This window comes from Dermacentor albipictus, chromosome 1 (genome assembly GCF_038994185.2).
Source record: "Dermacentor albipictus isolate Rhodes 1998 colony chromosome 1, USDA_Dalb.pri_finalv2, whole genome shotgun sequence".
Lineage (NCBI taxonomy): Eukaryota > Metazoa > Arthropoda > Arachnida > Ixodida > Ixodidae > Dermacentor > Dermacentor albipictus.
Genome location: NC_091821.1, coordinates 93,954,530 through 93,973,635, shown reverse-complemented (window position 1 = coordinate 93,973,635; position 19,106 = coordinate 93,954,530). Strand labels below are relative to the sequence as shown.

The 19,106-nt window shown below is 41.7% G+C and overlaps 1 protein-coding gene across 7 annotated transcripts in view; it reads right to left on the bottom strand.

The window, feature by feature from the left end:
- Positions 1 to 19,106, bottom strand: part of for (cGMP-dependent protein kinase for) — a 237,184-nt gene that overhangs the window by 35,866 nt on the left and 182,212 nt on the right. For 4 of the 7 annotated variants that reach the window (XM_065432857.2, XM_065432856.2, XM_065432858.1 and 1 more), the window contains exons 2-11: positions 12,376 to 12,542; positions 11,658 to 11,771; positions 10,941 to 11,046; positions 10,194 to 10,257; positions 9,027 to 9,104; positions 7,983 to 8,089; positions 6,690 to 6,761; positions 4,903 to 4,980; positions 2,974 to 3,061; positions 1,366 to 1,505 (exon numbers count right to left, since the gene is read on the bottom strand). In XM_065432857.2, the coding sequence (XP_065288929.1) occupies positions 1,366 to 1,505; positions 2,974 to 3,061; positions 4,903 to 4,980; positions 6,690 to 6,761; positions 7,983 to 8,089; positions 9,027 to 9,104; positions 10,194 to 10,257; positions 10,941 to 11,046; positions 11,658 to 11,771; positions 12,376 to 12,542 (1,014 nt within the window). Of the gene's footprint in view, positions 1 to 1,365; positions 1,506 to 2,973; positions 3,062 to 4,902; positions 4,981 to 6,689; positions 6,762 to 7,982; positions 8,090 to 9,026; positions 9,105 to 10,193; positions 10,258 to 10,940; positions 11,047 to 11,657; positions 11,772 to 12,375; positions 12,543 to 15,129; positions 16,145 to 16,506; positions 16,617 to 19,106 lie in introns of those variants that run through there. The other 3 variants (XM_065432860.2, XM_065432861.1, XM_065432854.2) reach the window with 3 other exon arrangements.

Below are 19,106 nucleotides of genomic sequence, written 5' to 3'. Positions count from 1 at the left end.
GAATGTGAGAAGGTTGCCACAGCAACCACTCAGCTTGAGAAATTCTTAAGAAATACTGGAGATCCCCACAAGCATCTCACTACCCACATAACTTTTCCCTGGCTTGCATGAGAAAACCCCATGTCTGTCGGTCTTGCTTGCTTTACATGGAGCAGGCCGACATCTTTCTCCAAGGCATCCAGGTGCTCCATGCAGTGCAACGGAAGGTTCCTCACGAAAATGAAGCCCCAGAGGGCCTAAATCAGCTGCCAGGCCTCTTTTAAGGACAACGTTGAGGCAGCCTATCTTACCGCGACATCACTGCCATCATCACCGTCGCTATCTGATGCAAGCCCGTTTCGTGACGATGGCCTCATCGGTTAGCAGTACTTAGTTTCCAAATCTATAGCAGTGAACTTTCTTTTCACTGGAAACTTCATGCATTGGCAATTATCAGGGGGCAGATCAGCCATCTTCCATTGCGGCAGCGAGTCAAACAAGGCTGATAAACCACAGGGCCAAGAATGAGTTCGACGCAACCAACAAAGACGAGCACGAGCGACCTAATCCGTTGGCAGAACTGCGCAGAATGAGGAGCCAGTGAGCAATCTGGGAGCTGCTCAGATGATGCTGTCTATTCATGTTTTGGAGGGTGGTGCAGCCTAGAGCTATGGGCACAGCCAATTTGCATTCAGAGCGGTGGAAGGGCAGCGGGAAAGAGGTACACAAGGCTGGCGATGCGGAGAAGGCTGGAAAATGAGCGTGCGGCGGCTGTTGGGGCAGTGGGCCATTGTGCAGTGGCTTGAATTTCTCTTTTTATTTTTTATTTTCAAGGATTTCGCATTTTATTATCGTTCGGCATGGACACCCAGTAGCCAGACTTCATCATTATAACCGATAATGATGCATGGGTGAGCATTGTAGTAAGCGGGTTATTTCACAATAGAAAACATACAAAAGTTGACGGTGCAGCAGCTTCTCATTGTTACAACCGATATATTGTTAAAACCGATATCGTTATAAGTGGGTTCGACTGTAAATCATTTTTGTTTAGCTCCAAGTCTGACATGCAGAGGCTGATATCTGTCCTAGAAAGACCAAAAGGTAAAGCTGTGGGTGCGCATGTGAGAATTCCCGTAAAGAACTGTACTGACAAATGGTAGTTGAACTGACAGCACAGGGAAAGATGTGACATATATTGCCTGAAAATTTGGTAGCTCTGCTCTACTGAGAATTTCAGATTAACAAACTCTAAAAACGATCCTTTCGTGTTGTTGCATGCAAATCTTGAATGCTAATACATGGTGTTCATGAGTAATGTGTATACATAGAGAAGAAGCATTTGTTTGCTTGCAATAAACAGGACTGAGTGAAGCTGTAGCTTACTTTATGATGAAGTCACAATTGGCTTCCTCGAGAATCATCTTCTCGGACATGATATGCTGCTGTTGTCTTGTCTCCACAATCTGTGCCTTTTTCATGACTTTAAGTGCAAATGAACGCATCGGGTCTTGCATGCTTTGTACCTAAAACGCAAAAAACAAATATGGCGATGTCACACTGAGTTAACCACAAAGCACATATAGGTTCATGACTGTTTCTAGAAAACGCTTTTTGCACACTTGTTTTTACAGACTTAATCTGACAATCTCTAAATGCTGCCATACTGTTATACATTCATTGCTTCACTTTCCCCCACTTGTGCCTACTTTTACCCAACTATCATCATTAGAGAGTTTTAGCCCAGCGGGTTTACGGCCAGCGGAGCGGAGCGGGCGAGCGGAGACGCGACTGCGCATGCGCACCACGCTGAGGGGGCCAGCGGTTTTACGGAGCAGCGTTTACGCCCGCTGGAAAGCACTCCCCAGCGGAGGGTATACGCAGCGCGCGAGCGTGCGTAAGGGCGCGCGGGCGTGTATGGGAAATGCAAGACGGCAGCCGCGAACGTGAACGCCGGCAGTTCTACATCGAAGACGGCGACTGCCGCGCTGACCCGTACATTAGTACTCAGTACATTATTAACAAATAATGCACTGAGAACATGTAATATATCTTTATGCAGCATTTCTTGCATAATAAAAGCAAGCGTAATTCAATTTCATTTCTCTGTAACTCCTATTCGAACCACTAGGTGGGGCAGCAGAGCGCCCCGCTCTTTACCCCGCTCGAGCGGGTGATCCGCTGGGCTAAAATTCTTTTTTCGCGAGCTGCTCCGCTGGCGCAACGGTGGAGACCGCTCCGCTCCGCTGGCCGTAAACCCGCTGGGCTAAAACTCTCTATTATTTCTCTTGTGAAAGACATGCTTGCATTATCAGAAACTTTGCGAAAGTTGCCGTCGCTTTGATCATACGATGGACCATCATCATCAGATTGTACATGTTTCGAACAAAATAGTAAACTTGAGCCGAAACGAGTGCCACTGACTGCTGTGGAGGGTGCATAAATGAATGTGCAAATAGCTGATAAACTTGAGCAAAGTGATTCGATTTGATAACTGCCGACTATGCTTGCCACTTTAGTTGTCACCCAAGAGTTGCCCTGCTTCTGAGGCACAAGTTCGCCGAATATTATTTTATTCTTAATCAAACTTTTGGCCATTGTTTCTGCCTGTGAACCGGCATTATGTCATAACAATATTTTGGAAGGTTCAATCATGGTAGTTTTGTACTCTCGTAGAGAAATAATTGCAGCATTTTTTCTTTACTAGCACACTGTAACAGGCACATTATGTAAACTGTGCATGGAAGGGAGATTTGCAGAAGTGGTAGCACACTTTGCGGAGAGTATTGTCAAGCAAGGCTGACAGGTGGCTCAGTCTATTCATGCCATGAAACCAAATGACTGCATTTGTTGCACATCCAATATATGTGATGTCATTTCTTGATGTAGGATATTTCTCAGGGCGCAAAAGTTAAACAAGTTTTTCTATAAACAGATGCCTAGCTTGACATCAATATTTAAATAAAGATGCTTAGCTTGGTAATTTTTTCCTACCAGTTCAACCCGGCCAAAGCCACCAACTCCCAGCGTGGCTATCACACGGAGATCACTCAGCTTCAAGTTTGCAAACTCTTCATTGATCCTGTTCATAAAAGAAATAACAAAAAAAGGAAAGAAACTCAGTATAGTGACATACACCATAACAACAGAAAACACTATAAAACTGTTAAAAAAAATCAATAGTTTTGACATAATGTGACATGCTTACCCTTATGACAGGCTTCCAAAGAAAGCATCAAAGCAAGTACGGCAGTAAATTAGAACAATTAAACTTCATGACACACATAGCAATATACAAATCTATATGATAACTGCTCCTACCTTTTGATCACTGCAATGCTTACACGTAAACAATGAAATGAAGGCATGGCAGTGCTCCGCTGCATGGTTGCACAGAAAGTGTTGCGTGTGATTTGAACGAAACTCTTAACAAAATGATAACTTACCGGGGAAACCAAGAATGCATGATTATCAGTCATCTTGATCACATCAGAGTAGCTTTTGTAATGTACCTTCAGTTGGGCTAATTAATTAAATTATGAAAATTTATGTAAATATTCATTTAAGGTGCTCTTCTGTTATTTGGATGGTTGTAGAAGAATGTACGAAAAAAGCCAGCTGTAGTTGGTTGCTTAAAGTTACCACCTGGCAACTATTTTTCAAAAGAACTACAACAGACATACTGCATAACTCTGCACATGCATGCCTGCATTGTACGTTCAAAAGTTTGCATTGAATGAGTGAGGTTTGCATGTGGGCCACAAAGCAGCAACCAGCTACAAAATGCAGTCTTGGTCAAAGAGTCTGTCAGTTATTTAGTTCCAAAGATGGAAACTATGCATGACACACGCAGTAAGCTAGCACAACTTTTATTGAAGCCCTTTTTGTTTCTATGCCATGGGCCTTGTTAATAGATTAGATAGGTGGCCAACCAATACATTTGTTAGCAATTAGCAGCTTAGCTGTGTGCAATAAACAAGACTGGTGTGAGCTGAATTTGTGAAGCAACATCATCAGCAGAAGGCACACCATTTGGCATTTTATGCAGGATGTCCCACTAACTTAGCCAGAGTTTAAAAATATGTGAATGCCACGTAGCTGGACAGAACCAAGGTAATGTTGCTTGCTGTCGCTTGGAGATAAACAAATTGTTTCTTTTTCATTCCGCCTAATTAGATAATTAACCTTGCTTAATTAATGAACTTCTCAAATATTGTAATTAGATGAAAAGTGTCAATAAGAAAATTGTAGAGCAACATGAAAAACCACTGATACAGCTTTCTTTTGCTCAATACGTTGCTGCATAAAAATGTTTTTCCTGAGCTTGAAAGAAGCCTGTAAATACACGCCAAGTGCTTTTGAGCGGCCAGTTGCACAGCAATTTTCGTGCATTTGCAGGCTTCTTTCAAGCTTAGGAAAGACATTTTTATGTAGCAAGTATTGAGCAACAGAAAGGTGTATCTGGAGTTTTTCATGTCACTCTACAATTTTCTCACTGACACTTTTCCTCGAATTATAATATTTGAGAAGTTAATTCATTAATTAAGACTAATTATCTAATTAGGTGAAATGAAAAACTAATTTGAGTATTTCCAAGCGACGACAAACAACATTACCTTGGTTCTGTCCAGCTACGTGGCATACGCATATTTTCAAACTCTGGGTAGAGCTAGCTGGGACACCCTGTAGATATCCTAAGGTGCATTAAATGTTTTTAGGAGTAACAGGTTTAAATGCCTGAAAGCCATTAGAAGCTATCAAACAACAACAGCCTCATATAGCGTGTGACATACAATAGAATAGAAGAGTATTTTGAGAACATGCTGCACTTCTGGGTTGATAAGTGATTTATGAGTAACTTTGAAAAGCAACAGCATGCTTCAATGATACAAAAGAAGAGCAGCTAGCAGAAAAATAGCTCACCTCTGCCTTGCACCAACATCCTCGTCATACTGCTTGCCTCTGATCTCATCAATGTTGCTCATCAGCTGGTTGAAGGAGCTGCAGGGAAAGTAAGAAAATGGTGTTCCAAAGATATTAAAACAAGTCCATTTTAATCCCATGATATGACAGTATAATAGGAAATACATGACAGAACAGCCCTCCCCCCCCCCCCCCCCCCCTACTCCTAAACACACTGGAATGTTTCTGCTGGAACAGCAAATATCATGACACTGCCGTGTACTCATGTCAGGCTTCCTATGCTAAGCGTGTTTCAAGATTTCCCGAATGGCCATGCAGGTTTGCCGTTTAGCAAGCGGGCGCCGCTAAATTGACTTGCATGCCTGTGTCAACCCAAGCATACTTGCCTCCTGCATGAGTGAAAGTGTATCAAAAAGCTGCTTTTGATATGCAGTTGTGGAAGATGCAATCCAGCAAACTCATAGAAGTCAGTCTCGCAAAACATCTCTGACTGAATTGACAAGATTACACATACAGAGACTCGCAGGGTTTAGGCCCCATTTATGCACACTAGTGTATTCGATGGAGTAGTAAAATTTACCAACGCATGAAGTAGTCTCATTAAAGTTTACTACAGCTAATTCAACTCACACTTTAATGGGTGACATAATGCAATGACCATAATTAAAGGGACACTAAAGAGAAATTAAGTATGGCTGTAACTATGTCAAAAGACCCACTATTACGGCTGTAACTATGTCAAAAGACCCACTATTACTGCAAAAGGAAGCTTGATAAGCCAGAAAAGATGCTAGAAAGGAAGACATGTGGCGATGCCACTCTGTAGGTCCCGTACCAGGTGGTAGTGATGTGGATTTTGATGGTGTCTTCTCAAGCGTAGTTAATTTTTTACCTTTAAAGATGGACTACACTGTATTCTTAAGGATCAAAAGACTGAACTTAGCAAGTTTAGAAAACGCTTACTGTACCACAATGGTCCAAATATGAGAAAATAAGTTTGAAATTCCTGATGCTACACTGACATAGTGACTCTGGGATTTTGGCAGAAAATTTTGGTCTTCACTTTCTCTTCTAGTAATGAACTTCTTACTGCGAAGTTAACAAAATAAGAATTATGAAAGAATGTTCTATAAGTTTTAGTGTTCTGCTTTAGCAAGCCTATAAGTCTTTTGCATCATAAAGGGCTCACACAAGTTGGGGTGACATAATCTAGACAGAAACCAGTACACATTCAAACATAATGGCAAGCAACACAGCAGTAGAAATTCCCTTCAACAGTTAATCTACCATGTGAAACAACTGAATATGCATGTGAATGTCTATGCTGCAGCCTTCTCCCAGAAATGGGAGGAGGAAAAACACTGTGACAATATGCTCACCATATTGAGTATGAAAACACATCCCCCATGTAAAGGAAAACAAAACTGACTCATGACACTATGTGTGAGCAATAAAGTATTTGTGAACATTCTGCCCAATGACAATTATTTGCCTTTGAATTCAGTGATATCTTAAACTGTTATACTTGAACTTACCTGCATTTGACTTTCACAGTGCCCTGCATCTACATGCCCATATGCTTCCGTATGTGCTCTAAACCTTAATTACCGAATACCTGTATTGTTTATAAATGTCTCTATGGTTACTGGCAAATGTGCGCGGGCACACAGCGACTGGCTAAATAACTGTAGGTTCAGTCCAAGCAATTTGTATAAAATTTATAGCTAAAGAAATATAAACATAGGAAGTGCTTAGGGGTAGGCAAGAAAATAAACATGCATCCTTACTCTCTGTCGATGACTAGACATGTCACACCCTCGGGATCGTCTGCTATTATGTTGGCTGTACGACATTCTTCACTGCAGAAAAGAATACAGCGAAATGACATAGGAGAAAAGTGCAACTACACTATGGAAATGACACATCATGACAGGAAAGTGAAAGCAAAAATGAAGAAAACAAGGTGCACATAAGCACTAAGGGGCCACTATCAAATGCTGGGATGACAGCTGTATGCATTTCTCTTCAGATATCATAAAATCCTCTAGCCAAGATAGTGCAGTTTTAATGCTGATATTTCTTAGATATCAACTGTACAAAGCCACACTTTCCAAACACACAGCTCATAAACGACACAGGGGATACTCTAAATACATCAATTAGCATTGTGAACACTTTTGGAAGAGTTTCCATTACTAACAGTAATAATTGCTGATAAACTCAGGCCTTAAGGTTATGAAGCAGCCACACATCTATTTATTATACTGTGTGCAGAATACTATAGTGGGGAGCTTCAGAATAATGTTGTGGTATACATTGAAGAAGCAAGGATGCTTTAGCCAAAATTCTAGAACAAGAGTCTGGCATTACAACTTCATCGAGCACTGCAAATGCCACAGTCAGGATTATGCTTTACATTTGTACATCTATGCCATTAATCCCACAAGTGAGAGAATTGATCACAGTAGGAAACATACTCAAGTTATTCATAGTTATACCTTAGAGTTTTCTAACAAAAAAGAAATGACAGGAAAACATAAAAAAAAATCTGTACTTTATTGAAAGCACTCATGATCTTGACAGAAGCCACAACAAATTCAACCTAACATAATGGCAAGAAACAAAGCAGTAGAAATTTCCTTCGACAGTCAAGCTATCATGTAAAACAACTGAATATGCATGTGAATATCTGTGCTGTGGCCTTCTTCCAGATAACAAAAGAGAAAAAACACTGACTTTATGCTTACCAGAATGAGTATGAAAACACATCCCCCATTCCCACCACGGGACAAAGGAAAGTGGAGTTCACAGACTATGTGGTGTGGCTGCTCGACTCAACAGCAGAAAAACACAGCGCCCTTAACTCAACAGAACAAAGTAAAAATAATTATGCTATATAAGCAGACACTATATATGTGGAATGGCACAATTGCAAGCAGTAAGGACTACACTCACCTGGATCACACATCAACTAGAAAACATGTCAGCATGCATGTGTAAAAGAGAAAGAAAGCAAGAGCAGATGTTGGCACCTTGAAGAAAGAGTGAGAGGTATGGGGCAAACACAAGAGTACACTCACCCTTGCAGTGCTTTTTCTCCAAAGAAGTCTCCCCTGTGTAATGTCCTGATGAACATCTCCTCTCCTGTGCTACCTGCCTCCTCGGGTGCTTTCCTGGTTACTTTTACCTGGCATAGCCAAGAGGCAAAAACTCTCTCATTTTCATAACACAGAAATTCATCTGAGAATTCTCAGCTGCAGTAAGTGGCCAGAAGAGAGGTTATCCGAGAGAATGTGTGAGGGGGAATGATTCCTTTTTCTTTCCCTTTTTTTTTTTTGCAATTGGCTATCCTTTCTCTTTGCCAATGACCACAAATGAGCAGGATATAAATGCAGCTGCTGTGACTGAATACTACAATGTAATTAATGTGCTGGCTTATTGATAACAACACGGGCAGCGAGTCCACAAAAGCTCTATGGCCAGAACACTTCTAACACTGTGCTTCAACAGAGCAGCACTGCTGCAACAAGAGTGGCAGCAGCTAGCGGCACTGCAGTCATTGTGCAAGGATACCTGCATGTCAAAATCAGCAGAATGCAATTACTCATGTGCTAGTTGCTGTTGATCTTCACCAGTTTTCAGTTTTGCTTTGAATTATCAAGTAAACAAAGGGCTCCTACCTAGTTCAAGATACTGCACGAGAAAAACTAAAATAACATTGATTATAAGACAAGTGATTGAACCTACCTACATCAAAGCACAATATGAAATCAAAAGATGCAAATTTTTTTTCACTAGTGATGTATGATTTGAGCTGAATAAGAAAGTAAGGTTCGAACAAATGTTACGAGCTTGTATTATTCACATTTGAAATACTCTGAAATTTATCTAATAAAATAATGTTTGCAATATATTTTTCACGAGACAAAATATATTGCTTTTTCTCATTCCATATGGGAACTCCGATAAAACAAAAATCGTAGTAACAGTGCTATGCATTTCTGTTTTATTTTTTTAGCTGGAGACGCAACTGCTTTAAAGTTTTTACATTTTGCTATAGCAGCATGTTTTGAAGTGGTTGTCAACACAATGTAAGCAGAAATATGTAAAAGAAGTACACGTACAGTTCCTTTGCTGATGATGAAGAAAGTGTCACCTCTAGCCCCTTGCCTGATGATATAGTCACCTTGTGCATAAGTAGTCTGCAAGAAGATAGTAAATGAGAGAGAGCCGTTAGTGGCCTGTGCAACAAAGAGAAACCAAGAAAAAGATATTGAGATTAATGACATGTAAAACACTGAGAAACCAAGAAAAAAAATCCAGAAACCCTTTATCATTATTTCTCGACATAGACGTAATCCATTGTATACTTCCACAGATTGAAAAAGGTACCCATTTCTTAGCCTGCCTGCAGTTTGTGCCAAGCCAAGATAAATTATTTTCTTTACCTTGAGCAGTAAGAAGACTTAAAAGAGATTCTACTACATTAATTGATACTCTACATTTAATAAATATATAGCACGTGTTCCAGTGGCTTCTGCGGTTCCTAAGGTATAGCATGCAGTATACATTCCACCCCTGGTTTCTCTTATGCTGGAGCAGAGCCCACGTCATGCTGCACAACAAGCACTGCCTCCTCATTTCTCTCCTTCCGTCCATTTTTTTCTTCGATGTGCCCTACTGGTAGCAGTTTCAGGCACTTTTCTTTTAATGTGCCATAATCTCTGATAGACCATCGGAGACTTGTGGCATAGTAGGCAGAGACATGTGGCCTAGTAGGTAGGGATCTGCAATGACGTCTTCGGGGGCTGTTCTGAGAAGGAGGCACAGGCTTTAAGTAGAACTTTCTGCTGTTTTTGTGGCCCACCTAGGTATAATATTTTGCAGACACGATGATCATCACATTATCTATGCCTTAGGTTCACTCGTTTGCAATGCTTAACCCTTGCAAGAGGTCCTTTAAGCAGATATGGAGTGTTATGGAGGACAAACTGAATAGCCTACTTACCATCACCTATATTCACCTCATTTATACTAAGCACTTCCAATGCCCCTTTGCATGTCTCATGTACAGGAACATATTCTAACAAAAATACAAAGTAAACAAATTAGCTTGGAAATCAAAGTTCACCCATGCTACCACATAGCTGGTTTCTTTAACTAGTCACCTGGACCTATTGGGACTGGGAAGTCTATGTAATTGTTGAAATTCTCATTTACTTTATTAGCCCCAAACGTCCTATAAACAAATGGCACAGCTTTGCATGCTGTAAAATTGGAGGGCTACATACCTCTTCAAGAACATCAGATATTTTGACAAGGGTTTCCTCCGGAAGTTTCCTGAATGTAGGCACACTGGAAGAGAGTGACAAGGAATGGTGTTATCAAAGTGCAATGATATGAGTGATGGTAAGAAAATATGCATAAGCTGTCATGTATACTGTGCTACAAAGAGGCAACATCTCAGTACTGTCCTAGCACCCATTACAACTCAGTTTGGCAGCTTTGCAACATACTATTTCTTCAGCAGATGTCTGCCAAGTGCATAGTAGTGGCCATTTTTAAAATAAAGTAGCACAAATGCTGGAATTATATTGGCTCAGACGCCAATTCCAATGTAGAGAATTCATATGTCAGGTTTACCGGTGCTGCCTTACTGAAACATAACATGCTGCCGACTATCAAAAGGTAGCAGCTATAAATTTTTCTGTAAAAGAAAAGCTACTTTTAGTGAGCTAAAATGCTTCTTTGCAAAGAGACACGAACAATTCTTTCAATATTACTAAACAGTGCTGTTCTTGAATTAATGCTCTTCTTATAGAGACTTTATGGCTGACAATGGCACCAGGAGACTTGTTTTCAGAAACCATAACATGGAAAGCTTTATACTATATCTTCCCTGGAATGGTAAAACGATTCCTAGTGAACAAAAATTACCTTTAGAAATAACCCACAATGACTCAGGAAGATGGCTGGTAATCATGGCTAGTCATTAATAAGGTGGGCAAGAGAATTTCAAGTGCATAGTCAACACTCACCTTTTGAGAAATTCAGTATATTCAGACTGCCTAACCAGGCCTGTCCTCATCATGATGGTCTGGAAGCATTGCCTTTCAATGGCCCAAAGCTTGCAATCACTGATAGCTGCAAGAGGTGACCTAACTATTAATACACTATTCCAAAAAAATATTTTTCTCATGGCCCGAGATGAAATCAAGAAGTATAAAAATGAGCTCTACATGCTGGAGGGACTGTTCCGTGCAATGGTAACAAGTCACATGCTCAACACAAAAGGTGATTTCTTTGTAATCTTACAAATAATTGTGCATAGGCTTGCCAGCTATCCCAAATAATCTAGCGGCCAAACAAATATCTAAGCAAGACCCACCAATATGAAACTTTAAGTCAAGGTCAAATATTATTTTCTTTCTTTTTGTTTTCCAATTGTAAAAAAACTGTAAGAACATGTTCATATGCTTCTTGTAGTCAATGACAGCATGCATAAGAATGCTGAATATCCTTTTGCAGCAGATTTATTTTGCCACATTTTAATGCTTTTGTGTATAGGTGCATGCCAAGACATGCACTTTAATAATTTGCAAATGCACACTGCAAAAGTGTTAGTTCACCCTGACATCAGCATTCATTCTGTCTACCTTCCAGTTAACTGCCTCTTTTCCTCTTGCACTGTTTTTGTAGCCAATGTAGAGCTTTTTGGCACAAGCCACTACACAAAAATGTGAAGCTGTTCATACCTTTGACTGTAGCTGTCCTCGTACAATTGTAGAGGATGGCCAGCTCACCAAACACTTTGCCAGGCCCCAGAGTGCAGAGAAATTTGCTCTCCTTTGTGACCTCCACTTTGCCCTCTGCACAGAAAATCAGCAATATAGATGCCATGATTCATTCAGAACATAGTGCATGATGTATAACTCTTTTCATTTAAATACAAAATTATCTTTTCCCATGTAAATACTCAATAACACAGCAACAAGTTCACTAGTTCTTTTTGAATACGAAATGTATAGTTGTTGATACTCGATTTCCATTCGATTCAGGAATTTATATTCCAACTTATCAAATATTCATTTCCATTTGAATATAAGGAATAAGCACATTTGTATAGTACAGCGAGAAATTAACTAATTCTTAACTAGTAAATTTGCTCCTGTACTACTGATCCTTTAAATGTGAAAAAATGCTTTCGTAGAAAGATTGAAGCTGATAACATACCATCCATTCCGATTCATGAGCATACACCAGATAGTTTAAATTGATTATCAAACATGTTATCATTAGGTTTAGCTCTTAGCTACTATAATGACAGGCCATGTAGGATCAATTGCACTGTCACATGATACTTTATAAGATTCTCTTTTATAAGGTACAAGATGCTTCAAAAATTATTCCCACAGAGCCAAGGGCACATGGTAAAAATGTGCAGTGCTACTGCTGTGGTTTACAGGGTCATACCTTCCATGACGTAGACAACAGAGCCGACATCACCCTCCTTGATGATGAGGCTGTCCTGGGCATACTCGACTGGGTACATGCAATCAGTGATCTCCTTGATCTGCACAGTCTCTAGGTTCTTCATGAAGTCATTGTCTTGAATGGCTTGCTTAATTAGCTCCCGGGACCTGCAGTGGCAGAAATGGTGCAGGCATCAGCAGGAGACTTAGCATTGAGAAAATTAATGACTGTGCTACCCCAAACCTCAATCAGTTGTTTGGTTCACTTAACTTAACATGGGGGTAAAATTTTGTCACACCACAAAGGTATTGTGGTGTGACAAGCACAATTTAAGCAGCAGCACAGCCATGCAAAATTTTTTTTAAAGCTATTCTGGAGATTTGGCCAGCCATGTCTAACAATAACAGGAAAATATGACTTCAATGAAACTATATATTTGGTACTGTCTCTACAACAACAAAATTTTAGTGGGAGTATGTGCTGTGCTCTTCAAAGGTACCACCACAATTCTGGTGTTAAATAGCACCATGTATGCAATGAGGACATGTGCTACCAAGGTGAAAAGAGGGTTACCGTCACGATTAATGATAACCCAAAAGAGGGTTATCTCAACTTCATGGTCATGATTTGGAACAACGACATAACAGAGCAAGTATACACTACTGTTCCTAACATATATGACCTGTTTGCAGGAGGAATAGCCAATGCTCTTGAAGACAGTGCAGTGCAAATAAAATGTATAATCAGGAAATGTGATTCTCACTAATGAACTAATAATTATCCAAATTTACAAATTAACATTTCAGTTGATTACATGCACTTTTTTTGCTTGTTGAATTAAAGCTAGTGAGTGTTTACAGGACACTAGTAGCAGGAATAGGACACAGGACTAGTAGCACTTCGGAAATATCCATCTCCAAACTAGCAGGGAAGCTAGCAGTTCTATTTATTATTCTCCCACCGCCTTCTTTGCACACTGCCGGGAAATATAAGCCGAACAATAATGTATGTTGTGGCAGGTTTTGAGGATGACTAGCTTGAATTTTGCGCAAGTCTCGGGATGCCTACTTGGCAGGCATTCCTTTAGCACTAACTGGCTCAAATTCTGCAATTGCAACATGTGCCCAAGAGTAAATTAATCATAAGCTAATATCTTGGACTCTTACTTAGTTAAACAGCGATCATCTGAAGCCTGCATATAATACTGTGTTGTCAAAAAGACCCTTTCACCATTGCACTGCTGTCAAGAAAATTGGCTTTTTCTCCTTGCAGTAGGTGTGTCTACACAGCTATAACTTTTTTCCTTTTTTTAAAGAGCAGTCTGTTCTATAGCAAGCTCATCTTTGTATAAGGCTATTTATTATAATGTGCCTTATGTTCTATATATCCAGGAACAATGGCAATGTCCACTCAGCATCTTTCTTGAAGTGCATGGTTTGCGCGAAAGCCATATGAAGAGCAGTACATGCAGAATTCCTTATGAAATTGAAGCATACTTTTGGTCTAAGTCATCATGTCAAATGTCCCCTTCAGGCTCACTGCAAATGCATAACCAAAATCTAGAGAACCATTTTTCAACATTAAACAATTTGTGGCTTTGTACAATTAAACGTAAGTTGAACTTTACGGTAAAATCAAATCAAAGTTGACAGTCGGGCTAGGCATCAACTGAAAATTTTAATTTGATTAACTGAAACTGTTTGATCTATTACTTCATTGATTAGCCATACTATTTGTGCACTTAAGTATTTGTGCTAAACAAAAGTCAAAACTTATAATTTTTGCCCATATAACCTTTGAAGAAGAAACTGTATAACTGCATGTGCTATTTGTTTATTCTGACAACAGTGGAAAGCAGACAGTGAAACACAGATAAAGAGGCACCCAAGTCCTGGATTGGCATAATGTAGATATTCCGTTCACTCGATTTTATCTAGTTTTCATCATTCATCGAAGAACTCGCCAATGCTGGTGATAGTGTAGGCATCAGGGCGCTGCTTGGACCATTGACAAAAAGCAATAAGAAAAATAATTGGAATAGAATTGTTACATTATCCTGACCCTGTGTACTTCTTTCTGCGTCTGTCACCACCTCTTTAATATTGAAGATAAAGCAACTCGCCTAAGTTTACTCTATATTTGAATCAATATTTACCTATAATATGATGTGAGTGGCATCTTACTTAAGTGTACATATACTAAGCATATCAAACTGACTCAAATATAATCATAGGCCCAGCTTCAGTGATGGTAATCACTTGACCACATCCTGCTGGCTTGATGTGCAGCACCATGCAGCACTCAGGGGTGGTGTTTATCCCGAGAGACATGAAGGCACTTCCTTCCTGCTGAATAAGCAAAGAAGGGATGTTGATGCCTACTGGTGCCTGATTTTTCTCATTTGAGTGCAATCGATTAATCACAATAAATGAGAATCAGAATACTAATCATGATTACAGCATTATATTCTATTAATCTCTAGGTCAACCGATCACTCATCCAGCCCTAGTTGAAATGTTGTTTCATAGATATTAGAAAGTGGCATTGCATCGGTGATCGAGGGTCCCTTTTAATTGTGCGACAACATTGCGTCTGAAGGTTGGTGCGATCCAGAGCGATGGCCGCCAAGCAAGCGAACAAGGGACAGGCCTAGATCGATGCCCCTTCTCGCCAAATCGGTTTCCGACATGGCTCGACATGCGACGCCTGAAACGCAAACGCTGTTCGCAGAGTTGAGTTTTGGTTAATGCGTACGTTCCCGCTGGCTTTCCTCGCTGGGTGCTCCGATCACGTTCACCGCAGTTCCGGCGGTCCAGGGCGAAGTTCGGCGGAGAGCTTAGTCGACGGTGCGCCGTCAACGAAGCCGTGGCGGCCGATCCCCTTTTCTGTTTCTCAATGAAAGCAATAACTCCGCGTCCGACAGTCGAAGAAGAGCCCACAGCACGACAACAACAACGCCGGCGCCAGTGCAAACCTGCGCGAGACGATTCGCGCGAACGCTGTTGTGGCACTTTGCGCGAGCGCGGAATTGTCTTCGGTGTCGCAGACGGCCGCAAACAAGTCGCCCGATCACCGGAAGGTGCCAACGGAGGCGCATCTCGCATGTCCGAGCAACAGGTGCGGATTGTCTCCCCGCCTGTTTCACGTCTGTCACGCACAAATCCCAAAGCGCTCGCCGCATGCATGTTGTATCCGTCCATTGTAGGCTCCAGTGCAGACAACAGCCGGCGATATGCAGCCGCAAAGGGCATTGATGGTTCATATTCGATGCCTTCGACTCGGAGCGTATAAACATGAATGAACTCCCGTACAAAGATGCAGATTGACACGGGAGAGCCGCCAGCTACGTAGACTCGTTTTTCTCGCAGAGGCTGACTTACAGTGAAATAGTACTGAGTAAAGGCAGCCTCCCCTCCATAATAGCGCTGCTTCCACGATCGGCAAATGGTAATTCTAAAAGCCATTAAGAACCTCTGAGCGAATGAAAAATGCAGATGTAAATATCATACAATATTATAACGCCTTGTAAGCAGCATACAAACGTCTTGCACGGACACATGCCAAACAGTCCCTTGTATATCACCGCGCAATAACGTTTTAGGATATTTTCCAAAGTTTCTGTTTTGTTTCACGTCTTCAATAGTTCGGTTAATTTTACATCTTTAGCGAGCAATTTTATTTCCTTTAATATGCAGAATCAATGGAAAAGACGCGCCACGTTGGACGACTGGAAGGCATGCCAGGTTCTTGTATTTAATTAACGTACCCGCCAATTTCTTGAACGAAGAAAAATGTGAAAAGAAATAAAAGAACAACAATTGTGAACGAAAACGTAAAAAAATAAAATAAGAAAAAATAGAGAACGTACACTGAGCTTTACATTATGGAAGAGTGAGCCGTAAATAAGAAAGGGCGGGGGGTGTTTAACCGCACAGACTGCATCTTGCGATAATAAACTTTTTAACACCCATAGGATGATCAGTGTCCTTTCATAGTCCGTTCTTCAAGCGAAACTCGTATTGCCGCACTCGTGTCGGCATCGGTGCCGTACGAAAAAAAGCCGCGCCAGAATTGCTTGTCGGATTGCGGATTCGTACCACCAGCCCTGGGTTCCGAGACCACCACGCTTACCGATTCAGCCACTGTCGGTTCATCATACGCTACCTTTAAAGCGGGGTTTTATATGCACGAAGAAGTATACGCAGCGCAAGGCGCGAGCCAAACACAGGCGTCCCCTCCCTCCGGATGAGGAGGGAAAGGGTGTGATCGCGTGTTCACTCGCCTCGCGCTCGCCGTTTCCCGCCAGTTCAGGCCCGGCAGTCAGATCAGTGACGCCACGGTAGCTGATTTATCAGTAGACCTACTGATTTTTAATATTTCTGCTGATTTAGTGATAAAATGCTTGAATCTACTGATTTTCTTGCTTTTCTACTGAAACGAAAGCAAAAGCTGTTACTTTTTCAGTACAGAGTTTATTAATGTAATGCCACCTAGCGAGCGAGAAAAAAAAACGCAGTTGGCTCCGAGGTTAACATACATTCTTGCGTTTCCAGACTCTCAAACGTGGCGCTACCTCTGTCTTTGAGCAAAGTGGGGAAAAGGTGAGGCGGTGAATTTCTGAAAGTGGGTGCACTACCGCACCACACAGCTATGAAACCACAACAATGAAACCAAAACTATCGAACCAGAACCAATCACTCTCTTCATGCGGCGCTTCGAGCGCCTACTCTGTTCTACAGGAGAATAGAACCCCACTTCCTTATTAGTTCCGAATAGTGCAGTCAAGTTGTCGGCTGCTGCTTGTGTACTGCAGTACATACTGCATGTGGCAGATCACGTCACCCAATGCTTCGCATCAAGTTCAGCGTGCGCGCTTCATTACGAGCTCACCAGGTAAGAATTATTTGTATGTCTTGAGTTCTCGATATGTGAGTGTTAATAATTTAGTGATTCACCCGCCGTGGCTACTAAGTGGATTTGGCGTTGCGCTGCCAAGTGCGTGATCTCGAAACCATATCCCGCGGCGGTCGCACTTCGATGGGGGCGAAATGCAAAAACGCTTACGTACCGTGCACTTACGTGCTTACGTACCGTGTACCGTGCACGTTAAAGAACCGCAGGTGGTCGAAATTAACACGGAGTCCCCCACTACGGTATGCCTTATAATCATATCGTGGTTTGGACATGCAAAACTTCATAATTGTTACTGTAGTGCTTTATTCCAGGTGATCTCGGCGCCAGATTTTGGGCTGCCCTTCATTAAGTGCCCCGCATTAAGTGCATCGGTACTTGCATTACAGGTGTATTGGAAGCTTCAGCATAATGACAAGTGGCAGTGACACTGGTTCAGAGTCTTCAGACCGAAAGAAGAGCAGTCCAAAACCGAAAAGAAAAGAAAAATACCAGCAAAAGTACAAGCAAGCTTGGGAGCATGAGAAAGTGTTTCAAAGTTGGCTGCAGCCAAGCAAGAAGGGCAACCGTTATGCGTGCTGCAAAACATGCCATGTGAACCTAGTTGCCGGCAAGAAACTGTTGGAACGGCACATGAAATCTGCGAAACATGAAGAAAATACAAGAAAGCTTATGGCCCAGACAAAGCTGATGCAAGCAATGCCTAGCATTGCTATGAATGGTTAATGGCTATGAATGCCATAAGAATGGCTATGTTTGTCGCCGAGCACAACCTGCCCTTTGCAGTCATGGGCCATCTGCCAAAGCTCGTGAAAAAAATTTGCCCCGACTCCAAAATCGCAAAGCAGATTGCCTGTAGCAGAACAAAAACATCAGTGATAACAAAGGTTGTGACAGACGAGGAGAGCAAATCGCTGCTGTGGAGGCTACTTCTAGAAAAGAAATTTTCAGTCATGGTTGACGAGTCAACGGACGTCAGCTGCAACAAGCACTTGTGTGTTGTTACAAGGGTTTTCGAAAAAGATAAAGTGACTCATGCCTTCTTTGATCTCATCCCTGTGACGGATGTGAGTGCCAATGTCCTTTATAGTGCCCTTACTGGTACTTTTCAGAGAGCGGGGGTTCCTTATAAAGACAATCTAGTTGGCTTTGTACCCGCCGTGGTTGCTCAGTGGCTATGGTGTTGGGCTGCTGAGCACGAGGTCGCGGGATCGAATCCCGGCCACGGCGGCCGCATTTCGATGGGGGCGAAATGCGAAAACACCCGTGTGCTTAGATTTAGGTGCACGTTAAAGAACCCCAGGTGGTCAAAATTTACGGAGTCCTCCACTACGGCGTGCCTCATAATCAGAAAGTGGTTTTGGCACGTAAAACCCCAAATATTATTATTAGTTGGCTTTGCTGCAGACGGCGCAAGTGTCATGATGGGTAGTAAACAATCTGTGATGGTACTGCTGAAGAAGGAGATTCCCGGCTTGTTCATTCTTAAGTGCACGTGTCATTCATTTCACTTGTGCGCATCGTACGCTTGTTCGAAACTTCCACGTGTTGTTGAAGATCTCGTGCGGGACATCTACAGCTACTTCAACTCAAGTCCTAAAAGAGAGGGCACGTTGAAGAAATTTCAAGCTCTTCTTGAACTAAAGCCGCACAAGCTTCTTCATCCAAGTCAAACAAGGCGGCTCTCATTGCTTGCTGCAGTCGACCGCTTTCTAGAGCAGTATGATGCCCTAGAGGCATATTTTGCATCTGCTGTTTCCACAGACAGGCTTTCGGCATCGGAAACAATCTACCAGAGGCTGAAAGATCCTTTGAACATG